Below are 20,234 nucleotides of genomic sequence, written 5' to 3'. Positions count from 1 at the left end.
TAATCTACTGTACAGGCTGATAACACTCAAAAGATTTACAACTTTAAAGCTACTACACAGAGTTTTTAAGTGGCCATGAAACAGTCTTAATTTATTACAGATTCATCTGTATGACCTACATTAAATTAACAGGACCATCTGTGGAAAAGATGGGCTGTTTTTATAGTTGTTCTTAATGCCTGCCACCAGGTCGGACTCTTGTAGTAGTGGCGCTTGTGTTAGCCAGTTAAAAATAAGCAGAAGGACATTTTTATTCAGATTGTTTTATTTTTAATGTTATATTTTGTGATTACTGAAGTGGAAACAGATCTGCTGTTGTCCACAGGCTCCTCAAAAAATCCACAAAATATGAAAGTTCCTTGTAGTAGCTTTAATTTGTGCAGGGAAAGTAAAAGAACAAATAAATCAGTGAACGTAAATATACAAATACTGTAAGTTGTTAGGGGTCTAGAACAGTCGACCCTAATGCAGTGTTTCTCAAACCTTTTTTCTGGGGACCCACTTTCTAAAAATGAAAAACCATCGTGACTCAAATCAAAATATGTACCTGCGTGCACTCCACCTGTTTTCCAATGTAATCTCGGATTTTGCAGGTGTGAGGGTTTGCAGTAGCACAGCAGTACCTCTTAGAGGCGCTGTCGGCCATTAGATCATATCCATCCTTCATCCTCTGGTGCAGAAACTCCTCAGTTCCTGTGTTCACCACCTATAAATCAGCTTAATATCGTATTTGTTTTTCTCCGCTGAGCGATTCTGTAATAACTACCAAACTACCACAACGTGCACTGTGGATGAACCCTTCTGTCTTCAGCTGCAGTACAAAAACAACTGCAGTTAATTCTGTTTTATTCTCATGTTAAATGTACTGTGTGTACTGCGGCGCTGACAGAAAGCCCTCCACCACTGCAGAGTGGACAGTTAAATGCTGCTCATAACTCAGTTTGTTGGAAAAATAACATCTCTATCAGAGGTGTCGCTATCTTGGTATTGTTTTGTGTGTTATTATTCATTTATTGGTTTGGAAGGGAAAAAAAAACGTTAATAATTTACCATTTCAGGGCACTGAAGGACAAAAGAGCTCAACAGACATTAAACAGAGGATGAGACACAGGCGTCCTCCGTCACAGGGACGAGTGTCCTCAGTTACACTAACACACAATAACAGTAAGTGTGTAGGATACAGTCTTATCAAGACATTTTATATTATTTTAGGTTATTTTACTTAAGTTTTGTTTATTAGGAGAGAGACCAGCCGGATGCTCTTTTATGACAAATTCCAAAACATCCCTGGCTCAGACTTTGCTCCTAAAGAGGAGACCTTAAAGAATAAACATGAAATCCCATGGCATTTCATAGACTTTTAAATAATGAAAATAACAAAATAAGCACACTGCAGCAGCATTTTAATGATGTATAGTTTTAATTAGAATACAGAATATTTTTTTTGCTCAGTATTCCTTATTTTTCTGTCATTAATTTAGTTTTTGCCCCTGCCGCTGTAAGAAAATCGCCAGATTCCAAAATAAAATTTAAAAAAAAAAGCAAAACCAAAAACGTGTGCAAACACTAAAAAAACAAATGATTCTTTCCAAAGATTTACAATCCAAAATTAACATCATTTATTTTTTTCCATTCTTAGAACCATTCTCTGTCTCTGTTCTAGTAAAAGCTCAACATGTTTTTTCTTTTAACAGCCCAACAGAGGAGCTGATACACATTCATTCTCACCAAAAGAACAACAATGATTCATTATCACAGAGCGTGAGAGGTCACAGACTCGTGGTTCATTAACTAACCTACTACTTTTAATTGGGGACAAAGTATATCTTTTTAAATAGTTTTGTATCCAGACTCTTGTGTAAATTGCAGCTTTGTACAGGTACTGGAAATCCTTGAAAACACTTGAATTTTAATGTTTACAAGGTTTGAAAAGTGCTTGAAAATGTAATCACATTACTTTCATAATAAATTGCTGCATGACCGAATTAGTTAATTAACTTTCTGAAAACAGAAATAAAAATAAGTCAGATATTTGCTGAGCCAGATTGTGCAGGAAGTTAATTAATTAATCATTAATCGATTGATTGCTAAGCAAGGATTTAAACACATTAATTGATAATCAAACACTAGTCCAGAAATAGCATTAATGCGCCTCATTTGACATTATTCTGTGTGTGTTAAACTTAAAATAAGAAAAAAATGAAAATGGGGGGGGGGATTAAGAAAAAATGTGTTTTGTATCTCATTAATTATTATTAATTAATCAATTAATCAGTTGTTAGCATTTTCAGCTACTGGTTTATCTGATTTAATGTGATGAAGAGGAGAAATAATCATTTTATATGTAAATATGTCAGCTATAAGAGCTGGAAAAACTTGAAAATGCACCTTGAAAGTGCTTGAAAAGTCCTTTGGAAAAGGTGTACGAACACTGAAACTGTGATTTTAGTTGACATGTGCAAATCTGATTTTGAGGACCTCAGAGCTGAAAAAGTCTTGGGGACCCCGTGTGACTTGTAGCGCCCCCCTAATGGAGGCCCGGACCTCAGGTTAGGAACCAGTGATCTTGAACATAAGCTTTCGAATTAGATATTTGTTATTTTGTTGATGCAGGGTTCATACAGATGAATGTAAAATGAGCTTCTATACTGTGTGGTTCTCTTTTAATATTATCTGCATTTTTCCTTTTTAAGGTCAAGTTTGGATCTCGGTTTGATCTAAACAAAAGAGGGGAAAAATGGGTGGACTGGGAGGGAAAAAAAAGAGGAGGAAGTGGGCTGCAAAAGAGAGGGGAAAAAGAGGAACCAGATCAGTGCCATGCAGCAGAATCCCTTCTCTGGAGAGGAGCGAGGGATGGAGGGAGGACTGGAAGGACAAACAGATGGAGAGGCGACAAAAAAAAAGGAGGGGGGAGGCCGGCGAGAGGCAAAGGCGACCCTTTCTCTCAGCAGATGAGAAAAAGACGGGTTGCGGGGAGCGAGAGATAACAGAGGAGGACGGAGGAGAGGAAAAAAGGAGGGATGTGATTAGAGGATAAGCAGAGATCATCCCTCCATTGTTAAAAGGGATGGAAAAACTGACCCTCCCTCTTCCTCTATTTTCACCCCCCTCCATCACACACACACCCTGTATCCTTTTGTTTTGAGCATTGAAGAGGATGGAGGGATGGCAGAGAAAAGCGAGAGATAAAAACATTGCTCCATCCTGTTATATATCCCTCTTCTCCCTCTCATCTCTCCACCTCTCCACCTTTTTCTCCCTCTTTTTTTTTTTTCTAGTGCTGCACCTGTGAAACGCAGAGGATGGGAGATACAGAGAGGAAGATGGAGAGACAAAGAGGTGGATGAAGGGAGGGGGTGGAGGGGGTGGTGGGGGTAGAGCCTCGCAACATTAGCATGCTGAGAGTGTCAGCACTCTCCTCTTTTTCTCTCCCTCCATCCCCATCCCTCTCTCCATCCCTCCCTCCGTCTCTTTCTCCTCACTGGTCACTGCAATTATACCATCAAAACACTCCAGCCTGAGAGCATAATAGCTTCCCCCTGCGTGTGTGTGTGTGTGTGTGTGTGTGTGTGTGTGTGTGTGTGTGTGTATGAGAGCGAATGTGTGTGTGCATGTGTGTATTATCATGAGAGATCAAAAGAAAGAGGTGTGTGTGTGTTTGTGCATAATTTAGTGCCATACATGGTGCATTACATGTGCATGTATGACATGAGGGGCAGCTGTTGATATGTGTGAGTGTGTATGCCAAAAATCTGCAGCATGTGTGGGTGCTCACAAGTGTGTGTGTGTGTGTGTGTGTGTGTGTGTGTGTGTAGCTTTGGAGTCCCACCGGCTAGAAAAACTGCTTCTCCAACCTCTGACCGAACACACTCTTAAACGCACGTTGAGAGACCCACTTTACGCGTGTGTGTGTCTACTGACTTTCTATTTACACACACACTCACGCTAACGCGCAGGGTTGAGAGAGTTACTTGAAAAATGTACTCTGATACAGTTATTAATTACCTTTTAAAAAAATGTAGTCAGGAACCCAATCCAGTAATCACAATCACAGTGTTTGTTGTTAAGTTTATCAATTGTTTGTCCCGATATTCACAGACACATTTGAATTAAATGGCTTTAATTATGCACATTTAAATGCAATTTGTTAGGTACGCTATTCACATTTCACACTCGAGCTTGAAGTAAACTGACATAAACTTATTCTGGTCTGGGGCTTGTGTTTTTATCCACACACCATCCCGGTCCCAGAATATGTCTCAGTACTAGTGGTAGTTGTAGTATTATTGACAAGTTAGCTAGCCAAACTGCTACTTTCTGTGTAGCTGCCATTAATGGTTGGTCTTGGTCTGTGTAGCTAACGTTAGCAATCGGTCTGTCTAGGTACGGTTAGCAGCTGGTATGTGTAGCTAACATCAGTGGTTGGTCTGTGTAGCTATCTTAATCAGTTGTCTGTGTAGCTAATATTAGCGGTTGGTCTTTAAATTAGGTGTCGAGTTCTTGGATGATGGCAGTATTTTCGCAGCTGAAGGCAGAACTGTCACTTTTCCTGCGATGTTGTTCTTTACTGATTTGAAAACAAAATAATTTAGCCAGTGAAGCGTTTTTTCACCAGAGGCCATGATAATGAATTTCCTGTATAGTTATCTAGTTTCAGAGCAGGCAGGTGTTGTGAGACTCATCAGGTGTTGTAATGTGTGAGCACTGCATATGGTAGTCTATTGTTCTTTATTTTAAAATTATAAGGCTGCTAACAATCCCAATTTCTACTAAATGTATCTCTAATCTGATTTACGTATTTTTCCCTGCAACTGTGGTGGAATACACTTACCTTTATTGTATCCTAATTACCTAATCCTGTTACATGTAATCCATTACTCCCCAAGCCTGCTAATGGATGCACGCAGGCATACAGTCACGGCTTTGAGACACAAACCGTTATGACCTACATGCCCAGTGGGTCATCATTAAGCCAAACAGCACACTCTGACACCTTCGGCTGTCCACACACACACACACACACACACACACACACACACACACACACACACACACACACACACACACACACAGACACACACTCACTGTTTTTGTTTTTGTTCACTCAACTTCCTCTATCCCTCTCCTCTTCCGCCCTCCGTCTCTTCCTTTTTTCTCTCTGACACACACACACACACACACACACACACACACACACACACAATCCCCCCTCTATGAGCTTGTTATCCCTCTCTGTCCGCTCGTTTCTCTCTGTCACCTTGCCCTGAGCTATTTGAGTACACTTCTGTCTCTCTCTCGCACTCCCATCCCTCTCTCTCAAACACACACACACACACATAAACACACTCATTCTCTTTCTGTCTGTCTCACCCTCACACTCTCTTCTTCCAACCTGTCTGTCTCTGTCTCTGTGTGTGACTGTCAGTCTTGACATATGTAGTCTGTCTCTCAGTGTGTGTTTCAACTCAGGGCCTGCTGGTTCGGTGAACAGTAACACCAAAAGCATCCAAATACAACTGGACACAATAAAGCAAATTAACACCTCACACAGTTTGAAAATTAAAGAAGCCATCTTCCATTTTTTAAATTTTTTTATTTTCATGCCGTAGCCATAATTATGCACATTTAATTGTATTTTTTAAAAATATATTATTCACGCTTCACACTCAAACTTCAGTTAAACCGCCATAAACTTATTCTGGTATGGGGCTTGTGTCTCAGTACTAGTAGTAGTTAGTATTAACAGGTTAGCAAGCTAAAATCTCTGTTGCAAGTGTTGGATTTGAAATAGAGGTCTTCATAGTAGAGATGTTTGGATTAAGTTTTTTCTTTACCGATACTGATCCTGATACTTGATTGGCTGATACTGATACTATTAACTAACTATATTGTTTAACAGCTGTATACCACTAATCCTGTATGGATGTGATATGGCTGCTATCATTGCTGTATTTCCTGGCTCGGGTTAAAACCTTTTGTAAAACAGGAAACATGACATGCTGCTGGGAAATACAAGGGGTTAATGAATAACACAGCATCAGGTGTGTACATAGACTCATATACTTGCTCATACTGATACCAGCAGCATTTTAGGCAATTTACTGTTACAAAGTACTGTTACATTACTAAAATCTTAGTCAATTACAAGTAAAAGTGGAATAACAGAAAACCTGGATGACTTTTAACTTTTGTAGCAAAGAGGATGCAAGTTTTGTTTTGACAGTTTGTAAATGGTAACATTAACTTGTTAATAGCAATCAGCTGTGAAATCGGTGCAGACCGGGTCTGTGTCCCCCCGTCGGGTTTGGGTCTGACACTTCTCAGCTTTCTGCGTTGGTCTGAGTTCCAGCTTTCAAATGAGAGACGGGTCGGATTCAGTTACAGATAATACATTTCTGGGTCTTTTTTGGGGTTTGGGCACAAATTTCTGGACTCGTGAAGACCTTTAGTTTGAAACATAAGACATTTAGAGTGCAAGAAGGGGGTAAAGGAAGCTGCTATTGAGTTGCATTGTGGGAAACGTAGGATCCGGTTGTTTTGTAGCTTGATCCATACTTAAAGTCAGGATATCTTTGCTGCATCACTGATCACTCACCAGGGAGGGAAATGAGAGGAGACTGAACAGGGGATGTGTGTGTGTGGATGTGCATGTGTCCATGCATGCGTGTGTGTGTGTGCATATGCGCACATGTAGGCATATGTGCATGCATGTATATAAGTATGTGGATTTAGTTATTTGTGTGTACAGCTGCAGGTGTATGCCTGTATCTATGTGCACAAGAAATTAAGTTAAGATATACATGGATATGCATGTTTGTATATTATCTATACACCAGGTACTTTTGTGTACATGCATGATATAATGTGTATTAATTTCAGTTTAATTCTTTGGAAAAAAAAGTGTCTGTCCACCATTTCGTTGCTAACGTTGTCTGTCAGCTGTTTGGTGCGAGGCAGGTTTATTAGTGTTTTAGAGTGGAATTTTCAGGCTTGAAATCAAAAACAATGAGCTGAAAGAGGCTAAAAACGCCACACAGAGCTGAGAAAAGCTACAGTTGGTGATAATTCTCTGTGGCTTTGTTGCTGTGAGGGACAGCTTTCATGTTACCCTTGCTCATTTGATCTGTTATTAAGAGAAAAATATTGATTATTGCGACTTAAATTTAATCTCACGATTTATAAGTATTTCTCTGACTTGTTTGTTGTTATCTTTTGGTTATAGCTGTCTCTCTCCCTCTTTCTGCCTCTCTCTGCTCGTTCTATCCTCTCATCCCCCCATCGCTCTCTCCCTGTAAGTAAATCAATGAACATACACTTTATGCCATCTATTGATCCTTTCATATCTATGTGTCCTCGCTCCCTCCTGTTTTTGCCCTCTCTCACTTTTCCTCTCCCCATCCTTTTTTTTCTCTCTCTCTCGCCCCTTTGAATTTATAATCTCTTTTCCCTCTTTCTCTCTCTCTCTCTCTCTCTCAGTCAGTCCCTTTCTCTTTATATCTCTCGCTCTGGGACATCCTATTTATATGGCTGGCACCTTCATGCTTGCACTGAAGTGTGTGTGTGAGTGTGCGTGTGTGAGTGAGCGAGAGTGTTTGATGTTGGTCTAAGTGGTTAACATAATATGAGTCCTCAGAGAGATGACGTTCCCGCACTCACACACACACTCACGCACAATTTTAGGCTTTTTGGTCGGCTTTTCTGTGAACAATTTGTGCTTTTTAGTATTCTCCAGCTTGTGCAGCAGATCCATGTATTATCTATCAATTGCATTCTCCCACTCTGCCACTCTGTCCAAACACACACACACACACACCTCTGTGGCACGACCGCCTTCCTAGAATGACAAAAACCCGGTATTATCTTTTGTTATTTATTATTGCAGATGGAGCCATCATTTCATGACCTCGCCGTCCCTCGCCGTCCTCCCTCCGCTCTGCATATGTTTTTATTTATTCAGACCTCTCTCTGCTTTCTCTCTTTTTCCTGCCCCTCTCCTCCTCTCTACATGTTTATGTTTATTCAGACACCTCTTTTTCTCCCGCCGTCGCTTCCCCCTCCGTGCCCGTGTGTCCAGCTTTTGTTACCAGCCTCGTTTCCATAACAACTGCGACCTTTCTGTCATGCCTAACCATTTTTAATCAGGAGCAGAGAAAAGACAGAGATGAGATGAGACAGAGGGAGCGATTTGGGAAGGAGAAGGTTAGGCTTCTCAGGTGATGCGCTGGGTGGATGAAAATAACGATTTATGCTCCTAAAGAGATAAGAAAAAGGGTTATCATGGAAACTGGCCCTGGCCTCACAGTTTGGAGGCGGGTTTAGATGGGCAGCATTCCCAGCAACAGGTAACACGGTGCTGCTCAAGGTCAAACACCTACTTCAATGTTTTCCTGGAAATCTGTATTATTAAAGCAGCAAAGCTGAGGTAGATCATTATGGATATTTTAAATGAGACTCAAAATGTTTTGGTGCAGCTGAAAGGCCGTGACGAACAGGGTATTTTCCTCTGTTGCTTCAAAATGGTCCATTTACTATCACAATGAGCTCCGTGCTGGATTGCTTTTTACTTTCATATTGCAGTTATCAAGGGTGTTAGTCCATCATTCTGCTTATATTTCAATGCTATGAAATTTTAAATGCTACAGACCGGATTTTAAGTGTAAAAATCATCAAAAGCTTTGTATAAATTTGATGGTTTATCATATGCTATATAATCTATGCACTCATAATGTCAGATAATGTTCAGTGGTAGTAGATCAAGGTGAAGTCACACCCGTCCTTTGGACCACCTTACTTTGGAAAAAACATGAACTGTAGTCAATTGTGAGAGACAAATAATTTTTTGATAAATGGAGACTGTGGTCTCCTGCAGGAGACCAAGGGTAGGGTAGAAACCAAGAGAGTTGAATATTACATTATTATCCCATGCAATTTGTCAGACTACTTCATGATGGCTTTCTCTACTTCAGGATTTTGCATCATAGAGATGCAATAGACTCATTATCAGTCGACGAGGATGGGATTCGAACCCACGCGTGCAGAGCACAATGGATTAGCAGTCCATCGCCTTAACCACTCGGCCAAAAAAGGGGCAAAAGGGACTGTTTGAGGGGGGGAAGAAGAAAAAAGAGGAAAGAGAGGAGGGGGGAAAGAGGGAAAAAGAGAAAAGAAAAAAGAGGTGAAAATGACTGACAGCAAATTAAATTTGACACTTTTAATGTGCAAATTTATACTTTTATTGCTTGTTGACATAATAAAGATACTTTTTAAGTGGTTTGACAAGAAAGTTTCACACCTTGACTGCATTTTCTCACCCAAAAAGAGGTGTATCATTTTATTATTGTTTAGCTATTAATTCATGGCTTTCACAGACACTTTTATCCAAAGTGACTTTCTTATACCTTATATATTGCATATATATGGAGCTGGCGGCAGGTGGCAACATGTTAGACGTTAAAACTTTTTAAATTTTGAATGAGATATGTTACAGGCCTTCCCTTTTTTGTTTTGTCTGTGTGTTGCAGACTGGAGTGGTGGTACAGGTGGTTACCTGTGCATAAAAGTGCCTGCCTGGCAGGGGATCTGGGTTCCCTCTCTTCGCTTCCAGCACGTGTCACTTTTGGTTTTGCTTATTCCATTTGACTGACTGGCATAATTATTTCTTACAATAATACTGTAATAATATAATATAATAATAATATAATAATAATACTACTTCTATTCTTTCAACGTTTATTTTAATAAATTGCTTTTTTGTTAGGATGACATCCACGTCTGGTCTCCCTCCATGTTGCTAGACCAAAAAGAGGTTTGGTAACATATAAGCATAATATATCTTGAAATCTTGAGTGTATAATAAATTTATATGAATACTTTATAAATGATGTATTTGTTTCAACAACAAGTTACACACTCTTGCCAGGATTTGCACCTGGAGTCTCCCACCCAAAGGATGGACGTGTTACTATTACACCACAAGAGTTGGGTTTTTTGTTGTTGTTTTTTTTTTTTTTTTTTTTTTTTTTTTTTAAATAGTTGAATCAGCAACTTTTTTTTCAGCAATAGCAATTATACTTCCATGTTTTTTCTTTTTTTTTTTTTGCAAAAGATTGCAACAGTGAATGAACATGTTTAAATAACAAGATAAAATAAATAAAACAAATAGAACATATTATTAAAAATATTACAATGAAACTCTATTTACAAAGTGTATTTACAAAGAGCTTCTCCACTCCTCAAGGGTCTGTCCAGATGCAGGGCAGTACCATTTGCCATGCACCTGAGAGTGGCCAGTTTGCTTTGTTTTGGGTTGACCACACCTTTTACATTCGTAGTGGTAGCTCTCTTTAGCCTGCCGCTTCTTTGGGGGCTCACCTTTCCTGATTCGCTCCTCATTCTCAAGGGCTGCCTTGTGTAGCCTCCATTCCCGCTGGCGATTACCAGGATTTAGGGGAGGTTGGCCAGAACAGTGGGAGGTGACAGACCAGCCCTGGGTGAATGCTGAGGGTGGCGGGTGGTTGGAGGACCATCCCTGGGTTGATGAGGGGGGTGGCTGGTGGGTGGCAGCGGCCCAGCCCTGGGTGGAAGCTGAGGGTGGCTGGTGGGTGGCAGCGGCCCAGCCCTGGGTGGAAGCTGAGGGTGTCTGGTGGGTGGCAGCGGCCCAGCCCTGGGTGGAAGCTGAGGGTGTCTGGTGGGTGGCAGCGGCCCAGCCCTGGGTGGAAGCTGAGGGTGGCTGGTGGGTGGCAGCGGCCCAGCCCTGGGTGGAAGCTGAGGGTGGCTGGTGGGTGGCAGCGGCCCAGCCCTGGGTGGAAGCTGAGGGTGGCTGGTGGGTGGCAGCGGCCCAGCCCTGGGTGGAAGCTGAGGGTGGCTGGTGGGTGGCAGCGGCCCAGCCCTGGGTGGAAGCTGAGGGTGCCTGGCAAGTCGAGGGCCAAACGTGGGAGTGTGCTGGAGTTGAGGAGGGGAGGTAAGTGGACCAGCCCTGAGAGTGTTCCAGGGGTGCCTCAAGAAATGAAGACCAGCTCTGGTAGTGTGCTGGGGCACTAAATCTGTCTCCCCCACCTGAGTGTGGAATGGTACCTGACACTGGCACTGGAGCTCTGGCACTGTGTCGCAGACGGATCTTTGCCTCACCCTCACGGTTCTCAGGCTCCTCAAACTCCAAAAGACTGTGCCCATGCTGGACTGGCTGAGATGGCAGGTCACGGGCTTCAGGGAGGGATTCTGTAGCCATGGCAATCTGCTGTGGAAGCCGTGTGCCCTGAAGTAGAGAATCCCGTTCAGTTCTCTTCTGACGATCATGCAGCCTGCAGAGACAGAAAACAAAACACACAAGAGCACATTTTTAGTGTGGTAACTGTTTAGAATTTTGTTCAAGTATCCAATTCAGTCAATTTCTAAAAAAATATTAAAGATGAACTCACCAGGAGGACACTGTGGTGTTGTTAATGTTAACTAGTACCAGATCACTCTTATCCATTATCTCTCTGCAGTCCTCAACCAACTGCTTGATATGGCAGTAGGTCATGACAATAGATTGAGGAATGGCAAATGTTCTCCCCTTGTTGTCTTTAGGCCTGTTTCTTGCTTCCCGGTACTCTTTGTACAGCTTGAGAGCAACACACTCTGACACCCTGTTGTGGTCTGGTCTGTGAGCAGCCTGGCCATGAACCATGAACAATCTGAAAAATAGATGACTGGATCACATAGTGCTCATCATATATGCATGCTCACACATTGATGAATACAGCTATATGTAGATACCTTTCGGCTGCTTGCTGGCCTGGTGCAGAGCCACTGCGCTTCCGTGAAGCTCTCCAAGGTCCTGGCAAAGTTGTCTTCTTGCTCTTCAGGGTGTATCTGGTGGGGGTCTGGTCAAAGGCATTTAAACAGGAATACAACCTCAAAATCTCCGCTACTTCAGTGTTGGAGAGTGCGGTTATACTCCGGTTAAGCCCAACCAGGAACCCTGCCAAAGCATCAACTGCCTCCCATCCAGGAATCCCTCTTGAATCACACCTAGAGTCCTGTCATGATAAATGAACCAATACAACTAATTCTAGACATCTGATACAAGAGCAAATATAAAGAAGCTTAAATTTGTAATGGTAAAAAAAAAAATACGTTACCAGAGCTGGAGTGACGGGCCTTCTCTCTTCAAATGGGGAGAGGGCAGGCCAAGCAGGAGCATCAATGTCCTCAATTGGGGTGTGGATGGACCTTCCAGTGGCATCATCCTCCTCAAATGGGGACCTGGGATCTGGGCCGGGCCTGGGATCACCACTAGCAAATTCCTGAGGGGATTAATAAAAGAATACAATTACCTAAATTGTGTCTGTTCTACTTTAAAAACAAAAAGAACTGTTTATTAGTTTTCCAATATTTATGTGATAGCTGATAATTCTGCTGTCATAATATTACCTGCAAGGTGAGGTCATGAGCCCTTGGTAGGGTCACATCTGGACATTCATCCTCCAGCTCTTCATTCAAAACCTCTGGCAGAATGTCAGTCTGCTGGCTCAGAAGATCCCCTCTGTTGGATTGTGCCAGAAGGTACTCCACAGCAATACGCTCTCCTGCAAAAATTATTCACCGAAATAAAAATTATTGATTAATTGTATACCATGTCACCGCTTAAGTTTGATCATCAGCAACAGCAGACTTTTTTTTCTTACCGGTAGGTTTCCCAGGGGGGATAAACTCTGGCAGAACCGGTCTTCCCAAGACTCTGTTGCTGAGCACATTTACACTGGACATCAAGCGTATGTCATATAGTTTTGTCTTGGATGTCTCAGTCATGCTCAGTGCTTGTGCTGACCGGTTTATATTCCACCTTGACACACCCTCAAGCATGTACATTTGAGTGTGCAATGCGTTGCATCTCCACCCTGATTAAAAAACAGTCAGGATCACTGATTATAACAAATAATCAATATTACGCACAGCATTTAATAAAAATATACCATATGTTTGTGAGGTTAGCTTGCCTGGAATGAAAGCACACTGGTGCTTATGAAAGCTTTCAAGAGAGGAGGACCCTCTGCCACATCTCAGGACATCAAGTGTCTTGCCTCCTTTCTCCAGCCCTGTCCCAACGTTGGTGTAGAGCTGGACTCCTGGTGGATCCTGGATGCAGGCAAGGTGTTTTTGCTGCACCTTCCACACTCGAGACATGCTCTCATGATTAATGAGGTGCAGTCCAGTGCCATCTACGAGCTCCCACATGGAATCCAGTAGGCCTTTGATGAGGGCACGGGTCTCCTCCACCCCCCGGGTTCTCCTGCGGCAGTGCCTGGCTAGCTCACTGGAGCTGATGCTGGCCAACACCTGGGCATCTGTTGGCTCAAGGCCCTGCTGTTTCGCCTTCAGCTCTGCCCGCTTGGCCTCTTTCAAGCGACGGACGTCCTGCTTGTCCCACTCAAAAATGCATGTGGACAATTTCGAGCAGAACGTACCATACAGTGGATGGTGTTCCGTGGTGAGACCATTGGTAAATCTTCTCATGAAATGAAACACATCCAACCGCACAGTAGACGTCCATGGCCGAAATAGGTGGAGAACTGGGCTCACCCCTATGAAAATTCACAAGATGATAAATAGAATTATTTGGTTTGTAATCAGACTGCCACCAACTGCCTTAAAAAAATATTACAACACAAATTACAGGCAACCCACCACTGTCACTGCAGCAGTCTCTGTCCACATAGATGGCATCTGGCTGTGGCTCACCAGCATCACTGTATCGCTGGACGACACCTTGACACAGGTCATCCAGCCCAGCCCCCTCGCCTGTTGTGAGGACAGAGTTGAGGACTTGACCATACTCATTGCCAATGTTTGTCATCCATGTTGCAGTGTCCTCAATTCCCCCAGCCAGCTTTTTGGTGATCTATATTATAATAAAAATGCATACATCATTAGCACATGTATTGTTAGCCAACAGAACAAGAACAAATGAGCTCAAGCTTACATAGGTTTATATTTACCTTCTTAGTGGAATCGAGCTTAAGTACTCTGCCAAATGTTGACGTGATGACACCTTTCAGTTCGTCTAGGTGTGCGACAACATCATTGGCATGCACCGTCTCAAACCACTGGGCCAGGGGCAGGGGACTGAAGGGTGGTGGAGGGAGATAAACTGCCTGTGACTGCGTCAGGCAGGATCTCTTGTGAATTTCACAATCTGTGAAATAGTCACAACATCTCCTTGCCCACTCCTCACTGTGCGCCTCTTGAAAGGCCTGCTGCAGGTAGCTGGAACTATTCCCTGCTGTTCTGGGGCGCAACAGTGTCACACATCTTCGGTCCAGTGCCAAATGAGTGGTTAAAACAGCAGGGAATTTGTTGCGGCAAGAGGGGTCAAGCTGGTTTAAAATGTCAATACTCCAAGGACAGACAGGTATTTTGCACTGGCTGCACTTTGGGTAATCGCCCCCTACCAGATAATATTTTGAGTCCACATCAATGACCTCTCTGACTTTGGTGTAAATGCCAGAGTGGTGCATCTTGCGGTTGCACTGACTGCATTTCAGAGGGATGCCCCACATGCGCATTGGAGCCCACAGGAACATTCTCTGCCGAAAGTAGTGATGTGGGTTTGGAGGTGCAACGGATCTGCTTGGGCTTGGGGGGTGGTGCCAATTCTGCCTGACATCCTGCCTCAGCTGCCCACTTGCCTCATAGAGGATGTGAGCAATCCACTCCTGGTCACCTGGCTTGATGACCCTGAGGAACGGCTTGGGTAAAAACCTGGTCCGGCTTACCTCTGGAGAGCGCAGAGGGAGTGGGGGCCCCGATGCTGCTGGAGGAGGGGCAGGAGCAGAGACGGGAGGAAGTAGTGGGCTAATCTGAGTTGATGGTGCTGTCTCAGATACTGGGGGAGGAGCAGGACCACCTTGGAGACGGATGTCTGGTGTCGCCTGCTGGGCTGTGAGATGGACTGGAGCTGGAGCATCTTGGGGACAGAGGGTTGATACCTGTGTCATCTCCTGGGCTGGTCGAGTGGAGGAGGGGGCAGGAGAAATGTTTGGGAGGCCTGTGGGAGATTTAAAGGCATTACACTTCTCAAGGTGCTCTGATAACCCTACAGCACCCATGGCTTTCATACCACAGTGCTCACACTGCTCCTGGACATGGTAGTCTGACAGGTGCTGTGTGAACTGGTCAGACAGCACTTCCTGAGCACAGAGGGAGCACATCATAGAAGGAATGGCTGAACTCTCCTGACTTCCAGCTGCTGCACTAGCCTTTGGTGTGTCTGGTGTGTCTGCTGCTCTACTGCTGGTAACCTGCACTGCCTGTGGACCTGCAGCTGTGCCTGCCTGCTGTCCAGACTGGAGAAAACAAAATTTTGTATATTTTAATAAATGAATAAATATTCATAAAACATTCTCTCCACTAAAATAAAACAATACTTTGCACCCAAACAACATTTTGTATTTCCTAAACATTTAATCCACTAAAATCAAACAATATTTCAAACAATATTCTGACAATATTCAAACCGTATTCTCAAAACAAGTCACTAGGAGAATCAAGCACATCCAATGAAGTACCATCCATGATGAACAGCTGATGAGGAAGGATTTGTCTGCATGTTTGCATCACATCACAGATTTAACCATTCAATGACATCACTTACCTCATGGTAGCCACATTTGCAGGGGATCTTTTTGCCGAAAATGTCGGTTTTGCGGACAGTTTGGCCGAACCGAGGGGTCAGGGGACAATCCTTAATTCTATCTATTACTGCCCTCCAACGTCTGGACCCGGGCCTTGCTCCAGTTGAAAATTTATGTTTTCCCTGGGCATACAGGACCATGACACCGGCCCACTCCGCATCTGTCTTTCCAGTCTTTGGCATGTCTTAATAGGATGAGAGAAGACAATTATTAGGCAACAACTACGTTATTACGGTAGTAATTTTTGACACAAAAAACTGCGTTCATAAAAATACACAAAAATATTGCAGTACTGCAGAAAAAAGCTGGCGTTTTCCTGTCACACACAATGATGGACTAGGCTACATCAAATCAAATACTTTATTCCCAAAGCAATAACATGACACCAGCCCAGCATAAATCTGTATGTCCTGACTTGGGCATTTAGACATTTGGGCATGAGAGACAGTCATTTAGAATCTTGATTAGCGCTGCTCTTCAAAGAGCGCAGTACGTTTACCTCAGAGAATTCTAAATTTAGGCTGACTAGACCAAAATTAGTAATGACCAGTGGTGGACAGTAGTGAAGTACATTTACTTGAGTACTGTACTTAAGTACATTTTTTGAGTATCTGTACTTTACTTGAGTATTTGTTTTTTTGGAAACTTCTGACTTTCACTCCACTACATTTCAAAGACAAATATTGTACTTTTGACTCCACTACATTTCTAGGAAGGTTGTTGTTACTTTTTGACTAAGCACATTGTTGAAGTCAGCTGTTGCTGTTTTTTCTTTTCTAAAATGCAGTTGGTCACATGCTGTGTTCCTCACAGAAAGAAACCAATCACAGTAGCTCCTCTCAAATGGGACTGATGTAAAAGCAGAAATACGTCCAGGTGCACTAACAAGCACAAGCAAGCTCTCCCTCTTTCATTCAAACAAAAAGTGGTAATGGTGACGGCAGGAGAAAGACAAAATTAAATCTCAAGATGTTATTATAATTATTCATTATTCCAGGTAACTTTTAAAGTTGGATTGTTTTTATAAGGGTGAAAAATACAGCATAATTCATGTATATATACTGCCTCTGAAGACAGAAAGAAATCTCAGTCATTTAAATTTTTGATTGTGTTTCTATGTTGAAGTTTTTAAGGTGTTTCTATAGACTTTGTGTAGCAGAGTGGTTCTACAAGCATCAGTGCATCATTAGGTGGTTTCAGAGAGTTACAAGCTTCTGTAAATGCATCATGAAAACAATACAGCATGTATTGATATTAGAAAATGTACTTTGTAATTTGTACTTTTGAATACTTAAGTATTTTTAAAAACATGTACTTGTGAATACTTAAGTATTTTTAAAAGCAAGTACTCTAATACTTTAACTTGAGTAAAGTTTTGACTGAGCAACTTTCACTTGTAGTTGAGTAATATTTGACCAGGAGTATCTGTACTTTGACTCAAGTACTGGGGTTGAGTACTTTGTCCACCACTGGTAATGACATAAAGACTGCGTCTTAATACACACACACACACACACACACACACACACACACACACACACAAAAACGGGCATCTCTACTCTAATTTGGGTTGGTGAACACAGGGCAGACATGTAAAAGATATTTAATCGCATTTATGAAGGAGATATCTTGATAGTGCAATTCTTCAGACTGTGTTGGCGTGACGTCACATCAAGCTAAATATAAACTAATCGACCAACTGTATATGACAAATATACACTTAACAGATGTGGCTAAATCCTTAGTTTGAATAACAAAAAAGATTTGTGCCCGTCTTATCAAACTTTATAAAACACCTCACGTCTGTCACAATAGCGTTTAGAAAAAACACGACCTACTTGTTAACAATTAGCTGGAAAAAAAAAAACCTGTATGCGGCGTTAACTTCGATTTATTAACGTAAACCTTTTCATTCAACATTTCATTCATTAAACTAATCGACAAACGTAAATCATTAGTCAACCTGTTTGAATGAAAGTTTTGCGCTCGTCTAACTTGACGAAACACCTCCAAAACACTTCAAAACAATAGCATTTAGAAAAAAAAAACACACACTTATACGATTTCACTTAAGTTATTTACATAATTTTAGCAAGTTGTTCTTAATTTTCGTGAGGAGAAATGAAGTTACCTGATGAACTGTAGTGTCTCGTCTCATCTATCAGAGCACTGTGCACGAATCCATGCACAAACTCTGATTGGTTCCTCTGCCACCGGCAGCGGCCACTGCTTCCAAGCATGTGATTGGCTCCTTTGCCCCTTCGAACGCTAGCTGTTACCAAGCAAACTATTGGCTCTTTTGCCCCCTTTGTTAGGAGTTGTTAGGACCTTGTTAGGAGTTGTTAGGAATTGTTAGGACTTTGTTAGGAGTTGTTAGGAATTGTTAGGACTTTGTTAGGAGTTGTTAGGAATTGTTAGGACTTTGTTAGGAGTTGTTAGGAATTGTTAGGACTTAATTTTACTGTCCATTCAGTGGAGGGTACGGCCACCTCGTCTGGTTATTAAGGTTTATCACAGTCTTCACATTCCAAAATGATCTATTCAATTATAAAAATCTGTCAGACATAACAAGAGAAAACATGAGATGTGATGAATATCTGACGGCCAAGTTTCAGGCAGACCTAGTAGGTGTGAGCTGGATGGAGAGATTTCTGACTGGCTGGGAGCTCAGTCTTAGAGAGGTTCATCTATGGCAGTGTTTCCCAACTCTGGTCCTCAGAGCTCACTGTCCTGCATGTTTTAGATGTTTCCCTGCTCCAACACACCTGATTCAAATGATCAGGTTGTTGTCAGGCTTCTGCAGAGGCAGGGAAACATCTAAAATGTGCAGGGCAGGGGGTCCCTGAAACACTGATCTATGGCATGATGAGATGCAAGTGGAGACTGTGTGGTCCTCTAGAGGGAACGACAGGAAGAGTAGAGTATCGTCAGCCTAGCAATGGTATGAGAAACCATGGGAGGGGATTGCTGCATTATTACATCACATAACTAGTTAAAGTATGTTGTAATAACCCTGTTTAGGATTTTACTGCATATAAACTCATTATCAGTCGACGAGGATGGGATTCGAACCCACGCGTGCAGAGCACAATGGATTAGCAGTCCATCGCCTTAACCACTCGGCCACCTCGTCTGTTTAATGTATTTTTTCATCATACTTTTCACATTTTCTATATGTTCTTCCACTATCAGACATCACAAGAGAAAACATGAGATACGGGCAGACTTTGTAGGTGTGAACTGGATAGAGAGAGAGAAGTTCTTCATGTGGATTCGAGTTGAATACTGATTTCTTGTTGTATAGAGGGACTGGCTGGGACGACAAGGAGCTCAGTCTTGTAGAGGTTGATTCATGACATGATGAGATGCAAGCGGAGACTGCGTGGTCTTCTGGAGGGAATGACAGGAAGAGTAGGGTATCGTCGGCATGGCAACGGTATGAGAAACCATAGGAGTGGATTATTGCATTATTACATCATGGAACTCATTTGCTTACAGCATAGAGATGCAATAGACTCAATATCAGTCGACGAGGATGGGATTCGAACCCACGCGTGCAGAGCACAATGGATTAGCAGTCCATCGCCTTAACCACTCGGCCACCTCGTCTTGTTATCATGTGTGTTCATCACAGTCTTCACATGTCCCAAAATGATCCATTCAATTATGGAAATATGTTAAACATATTAGGGGAAAACATGATTTTTTTATTATGTTTTCTTGTTTGGCACGGATCATTTCGTTTCAAATGTTTTGTTCACTGTATGACTTAACGTGATTTTCCTGTTCACGGTACATATAACAAATCCCTACAAATTAATTTACTGTATTCACTCAAATGTGCCTATAATCCCGATGTACTGTAGTATTGACTTTTCCCAGTAAACTTTTACTTACTGTTGAAATCTGAATCTAAAAAGTTCAGTGTGATACACAACAGCATTCAGCCAGATTCTTGTGTGTTACAGTGAGCAGCCAGCATCGACAAAAAAGTAAAACAAAACAAAGATTTTTACACATGAAACATTTCCAGCACCCACAGTGGCAAAGCAAGTTTTAATCTTGGTAGCACTGTCCAATTTAAAGTTTTCAAGACTGAATTAAATATTTTTTGTTGAACTGCTACCATTTGCAGACGTGCAATAAAGTTCTGATGTCTGATTTCTGATGAAACAGCTAGAGAACGTGACTGTTTTTTCAACAAAAAAAAAAACAAGCCAAAGTATTAAATTCTCTATATATTTTGTTTAGGTTATAAACAGCTGAGATTGTATCAACTGGCATGAAGGTAATTGTCACTTGTGTGTTTGTTTCTGGGCTTGGTTTCATAGAAAATTCCTGCGGAGAGATAAAACTGTTAATGAGTGACTTTTCACTTTCAGTGGTGACTATAACCGTTACAGAAGGTGAGAATATGCTGCTAAAAAGTCTGTGACTCCCCCATTGTAATGTGGCGTCAGCAGTATATTAGAGTTCGTTTGGTCATTCAACAGCAAAACTATAAACACAACACTTTTGATTTTGCTCCCATTTTCCATGAGCTGAAATAAAGATCTTTTT

General features: G+C 42.1%; 1 protein-coding gene and 3 non-coding genes across 5 annotated transcripts; all 4 read right to left on the bottom strand.

Moving 5' to 3' along the window:
- Window positions 1–9,002: 9,002 nt before the first annotated feature.
- On the bottom strand, window positions 9,003–9,090 carry trnas-gcu (transfer RNA serine (anticodon GCU)). The gene has a single exon. It is a non-coding gene; the product is annotated as a tRNA-Ser (tRNA).
- Window positions 9,091–9,479: 389 nt separating this feature from the next.
- On the bottom strand, window positions 9,480–18,120 carry LOC146305538 (uncharacterized). 2 transcript variants are annotated; one of them, XM_084712740.1, is made up of 11 exons: window positions 17,806–18,120; window positions 15,635–15,858; window positions 13,980–15,326; window positions 13,669–13,882; window positions 12,981–13,565; window positions 12,669–12,881; window positions 12,415–12,569; window positions 12,123–12,287; window positions 11,758–12,020; window positions 11,418–11,675; window positions 9,480–11,300 (listed from the first exon to the last, which is right to left on the bottom strand). In XM_084712740.1, exons 1-11 carry the CDS (start codon window positions 17,912–17,914, stop codon window positions 10,211–10,213), a joined length of 4,623 nt encoding a protein of 1,540 aa, XP_084568866.1. In that variant the 5' UTR covers window positions 17,915–18,120; the 3' UTR covers window positions 9,480–10,210. The 2 variants fall into 2 exon arrangements, with proteins under 2 accessions (XP_084568866.1, XP_084568867.1); XM_084712741.1 differs by lacking the exon at window positions 17,806–18,120 and having other exon boundaries at window positions 9,481–11,300; window positions 13,980–15,028; window positions 15,635–15,774.
- A 605-nt stretch (window positions 18,121–18,725) lies between these two features.
- Window positions 18,726–18,807, bottom strand: trnas-gcu (transfer RNA serine (anticodon GCU)). The gene has a single exon. It is a non-coding gene; the product is annotated as a tRNA-Ser (tRNA).
- Window positions 18,808–19,201: 394 nt separating this feature from the next.
- Window positions 19,202–19,283, bottom strand: trnas-gcu (transfer RNA serine (anticodon GCU)). The gene has a single exon. It is a non-coding gene; the product is annotated as a tRNA-Ser (tRNA).
- Between the last annotated feature and the right edge of the window lie 951 nt (window positions 19,284–20,234).

The sequence above is a fragment of the Lutjanus erythropterus genome, chromosome 23 (assembly GCF_056507025.1).
Source record: "Lutjanus erythropterus isolate fLutEry1 chromosome 23, fLutEry1.hap2, whole genome shotgun sequence".
NCBI classification, from domain to species: Eukaryota; Metazoa; Chordata; class Actinopteri; order Lutjaniformes; family Lutjanidae; genus Lutjanus; species Lutjanus erythropterus.
This window is presented reverse-complemented; position numbering and strand designations above follow the sequence as displayed.